This window comes from Ananas comosus, linkage group 11 (genome assembly GCF_001540865.1).
Source record: "Ananas comosus cultivar F153 linkage group 11, ASM154086v1, whole genome shotgun sequence".
Classification (NCBI taxonomy): Eukaryota; Viridiplantae; Streptophyta; class Magnoliopsida; order Poales; family Bromeliaceae; genus Ananas; species Ananas comosus.
The window spans coordinates 8,072,003-8,081,365 of NC_033631.1; the positions used below are offsets into that span (position 1 = coordinate 8,072,003).

The window sequence follows — 9,363 nt, forward strand, 5'->3', positions numbered from 1 at the left end:
CAGTTATTCATGCTCGACTAAAACTAAGCTGTTGTTTAGATAGCAAAGAGACATGTTAATAACTCACAAAAAGACCAATACACTGACGCAAAACTAGCTCAATATCCACATGATAATAAGATGAGAAATATAGACGAGATCATGAGTCAATAAAAGCAATTTTTCACAAAAAATTGTGATTACCATCTCAATTATGTGATTCATCTAATATGCTATCTAGTTAGCTATTGTTGTTTATTTCCTTATATATTTATATAGTTGTAATTGAAAACTCATTCTCATTTCTTTACCATCCACACAAAGTATACAATTTAAAACAAGATATAGACACCCTAAATCACAAGTAAATTTGCTTGGCTTAGGGAGAAGAACAATATGGGATATATCACGAATTTAATAATGTTTTGAAAAGAGAGGCGAGAAAGAAAGAAGCCAACACACTAGAAACCGCACAATAGAAGAAATAAAAAGAGAAAAAAATTGTTGGAGAATTTACCCGTGATATCTACAGGAGTAACGAAAGAGATGATATTTGCATTTTAACTTGCTTCAACCGAAAGTATCTCAAGTTCTGCCCACCAGAGAGGAGAAAGTCTAGGCGTTGCGGCCTCCGGAGAAATTGCGATCACCTCTCTTAGTTTAGCGCTAACTTCTTTCATCTTCGGCCTCTTCTTCGGATCCTGATGAATGCAATCTTGGATGACCTCACAAATAACATCTAGCTCATTAGCTTTATGTGATTTCAATGTAGGATCGATGAGAGAGCCAATACTTCGGCTCTCATTCATACATTCCAAAGCCTGCAATTTTTGAGAAGAATGCAGTTAGAGCCTTTGAGTTGAAATAGAATATCAAAACTGGAAAAATACAGCACTTAGTAATTGAAGTTACAGGTAGAAAAGTTGCCATCTTAATATTACCATATTTACTAGGGAGCCTTCTTCAGAATATGGTAGCTTTCCCGAGATAATTTCAAGTAGAAGTATCCCAAAATTGTAAACATTGCCTGCTGGATCAGCAGTTGGTGTTTCGGAGACATCAATATTGTCATCTCCTGATATTTTTCCTTTGGCAATAACTTCTTTCCATACACTGACATCCATAACCTGAAAACAGAGATTAAGAAAAAAAAATATTAGCATATAAAAAGGAATTCTTGTCCTCGCGGATTCACAAATTTGTCTTTTTAGTCTTTTGTATGCTGACTGCAAGTATTTGTTGTTTCTCCCATCCAACAACAATGCAACACAATTAGTGTAGGCCAAAGCTAACATATCCAATTCTTAATTCTAACTATGGATCAACGGGTCAGGCATGCCAATAGCCGTGCAGTGTTGATAGCATATCAACATAGGGTCGGCACATCACAGCCAACACCCAAGAAGGATTTCAGATTTTCCAACTGTTTTATTACCAAACCATGTGACTGGATGATAAATTGAGCAACGTGATTTACAGTGTAGGTCAAGTTATACATTAGATAATCCAGACATTCATATACGCTGAAAACTTGTACACAATATAGTATGATTGCGTAAGACAACAATTGGCTGCCCCTAAATAAGATAATTCCTAGATAAAATATGAAAACCCTAGAATCAAATGTATGTGATAATTATGAACAAAAGTTGTACCAGTGAAATTGGAAAGAAGATCAATAATAATACATAAGATATGGTCTGGTTTCCTTTTTTTTGGGCTCAAAACTAAACACAGTAAGATACTTTGGTTGGGATTTCTCAACCATCACCAACCCAGTCCTCTCCTGGTGAATCATCTATTGTCTAGCCACAGAGAGACGAATTGCAGTTGCTTAAGGAGATCTAACTACCAAACATGTAAAAGCCAAGAAGTAACGGAAAGATAATTACAAATTTACCTTAGCAGCACAATCTTCTGATAATAATATAGCACTTGACTGCAGGTCAGGGTGAGCTATTGGTGGGTTAAGCTCATGCATGTGTTGTAGACAGTATGCTGTTCCCATTATGATTCTCATTCTCCCACTCCAATCAATGTGGTCAAAATCCTCAACTGCAGAGGTATTTAGCATGAGATATAATGTACTTTCCATAAAGAATTATATGGAAAACAAGATATTCATAGACTCGACTCAGATGATGAATCATACCATGAAGATGTTCATGAAGCGTCCCATTAGGTGCATACTCTAAGACCATCATCCTCATAAAAGGTTCTTCCTCCTCACAGAAACCGAGAAGATTGACAAAGTTTTTATGGTTAATTCTCGAGAGTGTGTCTATCTGAAAATTCAAGATAAACAGAACATGTCATTATGCTGTAAAATATTAAATAGGCACTTTAAATGTAAATTTTCAATAAACGTCTGTCTACATTTATAGTTCTTAAGTCTAAATTTTTATATGAAACCCTTGAAAGTGCAGTTTGTTAAAGAGCTAGGTCCAACTAAACAGGTTAAGCTGATAGGTGAGAAAACCTTCACATTTTATACAGGCAAGGATTCTAATTTGTATCCAATACGGGGCTAATACTTTTGAATATTCTTTAATGCACCACCTTGAGACATGCTAATTTGTATCCAAGACAAAACTAATTCTCTTTAATATAGTTCTTACAGAAAATATCCTTGAAATGCAGTGGGAGTTATTTAATGATGGAAGGAAGTTCCTTTTGTATTAGGAAAAGGTTCCTTCAATGTGGGCATTTTCAACAAGGGCGTGTGTGTAAAAGATAAATTTTTAAATGGAAAATATGATAATTAAAATTATTTGGAGTCTGTATGCAAATAAGATAATTTTGCAAGGGGACATTCTAAATATTTATTGTTGGTTAAAAATGTGCTTAATAAAGATGCATAGAATGAAAAACCTTTTTCCTGAAATGGGTTTCAGAACGTTTAGACCAATCTCCAGAAGATGCAATTGCAGTGGATGCAACAGCTATCTCAACACCACTTGACAATGTTCCCTTGAACACAGTGTATTCTGGGTAGGTGGCAATGATGTTACTAAAATCCTCGCATGCATTTTCTAATTCTGTACGATTTAACTTTGGTACTCCTGAAAAGAAAAAAAAAGAGACAAAATACACATTATTGCAGCTAATTATGAAATTAGAAGCCGAAAATTCTTGACTACATAGTATAAAACCTTCAATCTTTATGTTAAATTGAAATATGTTGTGTTTAAAAAGAAATTATCGGTGGCATGATAACTTTTCAAGTACTCTAATGATAGTTATCCAACATCATTTGTCTAAGCGTAAATCTTTAGTAATGATGCACCATCACAAATGCATATTATTGCAGCTGATTGTGAAACTAGCTGCTGAAAAATTCTTTGAGTTTTAATTGGAACGGGTTTGAGTTTTGGAAAACTCATAGATGACATAATAATCTGTAAGTATTCTAACAACAGTTATTCTACATCTGTTGGTCTAAATGTATGTATACTATGAAGAGAATTATTTAATGTGGAGGTGAATAGAGACAGTAAGAGGTGTACCTGTGACAAATGCCTTCTGAAGCTGGCCACTTATTCCAGTTCTCCAAGGACCTATCGTCCCCACCATTGCTTTGCTGCGGCAGACAAGAAGCATGCACACTGCAGTAGTTAGCAATAATGCGGCCACCGGAAGAACAAGAACATATACCCACTTCGTCGTTCCTTTACTTGATTCGGGCCCATTTACAACAGAGTTTGTGGGCGTTCCAGAGCCCGATGGAGCATTCGGTTCAGATGGTGCAGGTGCTGGAGATGGCTTCTTACCATTACTGTGATCATTTGGATGTTGAATTGCTGGTAGAAGACCACTTCCAGTAGATGGAACAGGAACAACCTTTGGGCGAACACTGCTTTGAGATACAGCAGGGAGGTTGCTAGTTTCTTGCAACAAGCTACGGCGAGAAATGTGGGCAAATGCATTTGGAATTATATATGGATCCCTAAAACCCGCTGGTGATTTTTTTTAAAAAAAAAAGAAAAAAAAATGGAGTTACTAAGAGGTACCGTGCATTTTGATTTTCTAGTTATAGCAAGTTAAATGGACACAGAATATGTGCACTACCAGATAGATTGTCACCGTGTTTCTTCTCATGTTCAGATGAAAGGCCTGATCTGAATCTGAAACATAAATGCAAAAGGCTTCTATTGTGAAGGTATTTTCCAAACCGGCACATGTAATAGCTAATTATAATGCTTGTACGAGTAAAAACATAGAGAAAATAGGATAGGAAAAGAATCTTACGAGGATAAAGATTCTACAGCTTGTACAAATTTCTCTTTGAGCAGGAGAGCGATAATGTCGACCGCCTTCAGTTTTTGCAAACCACTGTGCCAGATGCTGAAGCATATATTATATAAGTAAAGGGCTTCATAATGCATAGAAGATGACAACTTGACAAGGAAAACGGACACATGATTAAAGGTTTAATGAGATTAAGGTTGAAATGTATGCGTAGTGCCGGTACTGAACCAACATTGCAACTTGGCCCTGTTTGGCTTAAACATTCCAATCCCAAACTCCTACATATATTGCATTCCTCCAACTCTTTTTGTAAAAAAATTCTAGCTTTAATTATAAAGTGACCATTTTATCCATCCACCCATAAAGTGATTCAATTATTTTAGTTCACTTAATAGAATGGTCATTTTATAAGAAAAATTATATTATTCACTGTTGGAGACTAAAATGCAGGTTCTTATTAACAATAGAAATTATCAACGCCGAAAGAGATTTTGCTCGGAGAAAATGAAGCTCGGATAATTCCACTTGCTTGCACAGTCCATAGATTGTAGAACACATTGTCTTACCAGTCTACCAACTTTTGGTTTGAAGAGACACCATCAGTATCTGCGTCACAAGAGAAGTCAAGATGGCTTTTCAAATCTGTGTATATGTTAGGAGTTTCAACACAAGGTGTATCATGCCCAAAGCTGTTATTGCAAAGTAGACTGTAACACAAGGAAAAGAAAGATGAGTAAACAATATGTTCAAATGTTGGGGGAGTACATACATTTGAGTAGCTGCATAGTTGTGTTACACCACTCTAGAATCTAGATGACTGCATAGTCCTTGGTGCCTGTTGACTTACAGGTGCTTGAGCGATTGCATTTCTCTTATTTCCATTGGTATTGCACCACTGAGTTTGTTGTTCCGTAAGTCCAATATCTCAAGGATAGCAAGTCGTCCAATTTCCTTCGGGACAACTCCAGAGAAGTTGTTCTTAGAAAGTATACTGCCAATAAAGAAAACATGTTCAGAAGTTCAAGGATTTCAGAAGAGAATGCAGTTCAATTCAAGGTTCTCAAGTAACACAAATGATTTTCTGTTAAGATATAATTAAACAATATCAGGAGGTCACTGCTCCTCCTTGCTCAATACATGAACTTTCAACTTTCAAGGCTCTCAAACGAAAATAGAAATCGCTTTCAGCAGCAACCTTAGAATGCAGTTGACATTCACAGGTAAAACAAAATAAAACAGTGTAGCATGCAACACTTGTCTTCAATGCAAAACAAGTTGAAACTCCATAATTTTATAAATGAAACATCTTCAAATTTTTCATGCTTATACATGTTATTGTGGCGTGCACTGGGAACTCATTTTGTTATAAATGTGCCTTATCTGCATAGGATTTTTTTCTAGTATATCAGCATGATCTATGCTTCTTTTTTTTTAATGCCAAAAATCAAACCTTAATTCTAGTTTGTCTGAAAGAAGATGTCTCTGTCATGTTAAACCAAGAGATGATCACATAGACAGAAAACAAATATTGAAATATCTTTACATCTGCAAAGGAAGTAAATATAAGAGATACAGGACTAAATTTCATTGGAGCTAGTATGACAGAGTAGCTTTACCATTATATGAGACAGTTAATAGCTGGAGAAAAGAAACATCGGAAGCATATATTTCAATGCACCTGAAATCTTCTTTTCTCATTGTTTAGTTGTAATCAACGACAACTACTCAAGGGCATTTATCTCACGTTTGATATCTAGCACTGTGTTATTACAATGAAACCATTTTGCATCCCGGTGATGATAAAGCCTTCCAATTTAATCTCATGCATAATTTTATTAACGGCCAATTTTTAATCCATCTCTGTGCACCTAAAACCATATTAAATTTTGCTGGATCCTAGCTTTACATTAACGGACCGTTTGGTTCAAGGTTTGTAATATTCGGGAAATATTGTATATTTTATATTTGGAAAGACAAATATTACTAACTTATCAAGCCACTTGGATTGGAAAGTTGTTAAGAAGTAGTATATTCTTGTTAATGGACTACTTATGATTTTCATTAAGCATGGAATGAGAATACCTCCTAATCCATGATAATCTAGTATTCCTAACACCTAGGAATCTTCAATGATTTCATTATTTTACTAACACCTTTTACAACTACCCAACATGAATTGAATGATAATGATTTGAATATTTTCAATAAAGAAAATGGAAGATTATAAGAATATTACAAATTGTGAACCAAACAGGCCTAAAAGGAATCACAACAGGTATCTTTATCTGGTAAAATACGAAATGAAATATTAACTACCATGGCACCAAGCTATCTTCCAAAGGTGATTAGTTTAACAAATTTTAGAGTGAAAAAATGTTTAAGTTAACTTACAGAGCTCTCAGGTTGCTCAGTTTCCCAAGCTCAGGAGCCAAAGTACCTCCCAAAGAGTGTTCTCTCAGATTCCTGAAAAAGAGATATTTTCCAATATTGAAAAGTGGTGCATATCTAACAAGTATATAAAGAATCAATAAACTACAATTAAAACATGCAAAGAGATATCAGATGTGAATTTTTTTCACATTGACCTTTCAAAAAAAAAAGAAAGATCTTTCACATTTATACACAAAACTAGCAATCCAATAGAAAAAAAGTTTGAGCAAATTAGAGAATAAGACTAAAATTGCAGTCAGGTCAACTGAGCAATAACTATGACTGATCCAACTATTTTTGACTTTCCAAAAGAAACACATAAAAAGGTAAGTTTACGGAAGTTCCCGACAATCTCAGACATCTAATATCTATGGTTCTTTCAATGATCTAACAAAAATACTTCGTTCAAAAACCATTTTTAGGACTTACTGTATTGTTTTTCTACTCTACTTTTTCTGCCTTTCTTATTTGATTATTATCTTCCCTGTTTCCTTTGGTTAGATATTCTGCAGGTTTCATATACAAAGCTATAGAATAACAATGCATGCAGGATAAAGATAAAATATGAAAATATTTAGTGAAAGTTCTTTGTGATTTCTGTATTCAAGGGGAAGCACAGAATGATGTAAGCCAATGATCTAGGTATAAAATTTACAGATGCTAAAATATGCTCAGAGAAAATTTGTGATGAAATTTGAGGCATAAGTTTCAAACCTTAAAAAGCAAATATTTGCTGGACTTTTTATATTAGGGCCCTGTTTGGTTCACGGATTGTCATATTCCAGTAATCCTCCAAATTTTGTATTGAAAATTTTCAAATCATTACTATTCAACTCAAGTTGGGTAACTAGATTCATAAGTGGTAGGAATATTAGATTATCATGGATAATGAGGTATTCTCATTTCCATGCTTGAACAAAATTATTAGCTGTCTATTAATAAGAATATACTAGTTCTTAACAACCTCACAGCCACCGACCGTCCCTAGAGCAAGTGGCAAAAGGCTTGGTGGTTGGTACCTGAGATCCAAGTTCGAATCCTAGTTGATTCACATTTCCAGCTAAGTTTATTTCTAAATGAAATAAACAAAGCGGGTAGCGTGCTACCTATCTCTCTCAAAAAAAAAAAAAAAAAAAAAAAAAAAAAAAAAAAAAACATCACAGCCCAAACGGCTTGATAAGTTAGTAACAAATTTGTCGTTCCAAACATAAAATATACAACATTCCTTGAATATTACAAACCTTGAACCAAACGGCCCCTAAGAGTGAAATCATGCAGGAATAACAAAATATCAAATCAAATATAAGCTTTGATGGCGAATTGGCAAGACTTCAGAACATCATAGGGCAAGCACACAAGAATAAGCAAAGTAGATATTGATAAGCAATAATAGCAGCTTATATTTGTGACTTGTTGACTTATAATTTGCTCAGCTGATGCCCAATAGGTGCTCAAATTCTTTTGGATTGTGAAGTGAGTAATTAGCTAGTACTATGAAAAGATAACTATGAAACGAGAACTTTGCAAAATATGATATCGAAAAACAAAAGAAAAATTTCCAAGTAATTTTTGCAGGTAAAAACTTATTCATATCATAAGAAAGGATCGAGGAACTCACAACATCACTACTTTGCCATCAATGCAATGAACACCATTCCAATTGCAAGGATTGGTGTCTTTAGGACCCCAACTCGCCATGACCCCATGAGGATCAGCTTCGACTCTTGATCGGAACTTCAACAGAGCTAATCCTATATTGCCACCCCAAATCAAGGGAAAAAAAATAATAATAATAAAGCATCAAAATGACAATCGCAACTCCAAATATCTAAATCAATAGCAGCTGGATAAAAATTAAGCATATATACCCTCAAGATTAACCGATAAACACTCATCGCCGAGGAAATGGATCATCAAAACAACGCATAAAACCTTGTGTAGCTGGAATCCTAATAGATTCCATCTCCCTCCCATCTCAATCACTCAAACCCCTATAAAATCGCCTCCCCAAATCCCCTTTTTTCTGGATCAATTCAAACCCAGATCGATCGCCAGATCAAATTAACATCAAGTTAACTTTATCACGAAATCCTCCGACAAGCGTAATCCTCTGAATCGCCGAATTGAGTCCAATCCCCTTCATCTCCGATGCCCAGGAACCTTAATTCATCTGCATCAGAGGTTCCCTTCTTTGGGGCAAAAAAAAAAAAAAAAAAGAAAAAGCGAAAAGAAAAAAGCGCAAATCCTCACATTGGAATCAAAACAATGCTTTAATCGCAAGAAATCGAAAAGAAGGGGATTCTTACAGGGTGTAAAGGACGCGGAGAAAAAAGCGGAAAAAGAATGTTTAGGGTTTCGCTCGTGGAGACGACGATGTGGTTGGAGCCTTGGAGGAGTAGTTTCAACAAAAAAATTAAAATAATAATAATAATTAATAATTACTTTCAATGCCAACTACTGAGCGCGATCGTCATGGGCGAGCGCCGGACTCAACACGCCATGTTTTTCATTTTTCTTTTTTTTATTATTATTATTTTGTTTTTCACCACTACTTAATTTCTGAAATTATTTTTAATTTATTTAATTTTGATTTTTTTTTTTTAATAATGGGAAAAAGCGTCGCGGGGAAGGGGAATGTGGGTGCGTGTTTTTTTTTTTTTTTTTTTTTTTTTTTTTTTTTTTTTTTTTTTTTTTTTTTTTTTTTTT

The 9,363-nt window shown here is 34.8% G+C and overlaps 1 protein-coding gene across 2 annotated transcripts; it reads right to left on the reverse strand.

Annotated features, from left to right (window-relative positions):
* Positions 262 to 9,099, reverse strand: LOC109717434 (protein MALE DISCOVERER 2-like). Of its 2 annotated transcripts, none has more exons than XM_020243223.1 (14): positions 8,964 to 9,099; positions 8,526 to 8,846; positions 8,276 to 8,408; positions 6,619 to 6,690; positions 5,075 to 5,218; positions 4,794 to 4,934; positions 4,228 to 4,323; positions 4,048 to 4,103; positions 3,486 to 3,935; positions 2,851 to 3,041; positions 2,132 to 2,264; positions 1,880 to 2,034; positions 921 to 1,106; positions 262 to 800 (listed from the first exon to the last, which is right to left on the reverse strand). In XM_020243223.1, exons 2-14 carry the CDS (start codon positions 8,629 to 8,631, stop codon positions 540 to 542), a joined length of 2,124 nt encoding a protein of 707 aa, XP_020098812.1. In that variant the 5' UTR covers positions 8,632 to 8,846; positions 8,964 to 9,099; the 3' UTR covers positions 262 to 539. The 2 variants fall into 2 exon arrangements, with proteins under 2 accessions (XP_020098812.1, XP_020098811.1); XM_020243222.1 differs by having other exon boundaries at positions 540 to 800; positions 8,526 to 8,843.

What these genes read in the sequence shown, in the direction of transcription:
- LOC109717434 (XM_020243223.1), bottom strand. Translation starts at nt 8,631, where the DNA reads ATGGGAGGGAGATGGAATCTATTAGGATTCCAGCTACACAAGGTTTTA. An exon ending in CTGAGCAACCTGAGAGCTCT is followed by an intron (nt 5,219 to 6,618) that starts GTAAGTTAACTT and finishes CTTTATTGGCAG; the next exon opens with TATACTTTCTAAGAACAACT. An exon ending in AACCAAAAGTTGGTAGACTG is followed by an intron (nt 4,324 to 4,793) that starts GTAAGACAATGT and finishes TATATGCTTCAG; the next exon opens with CATCTGGCACAGTGGTTTGC.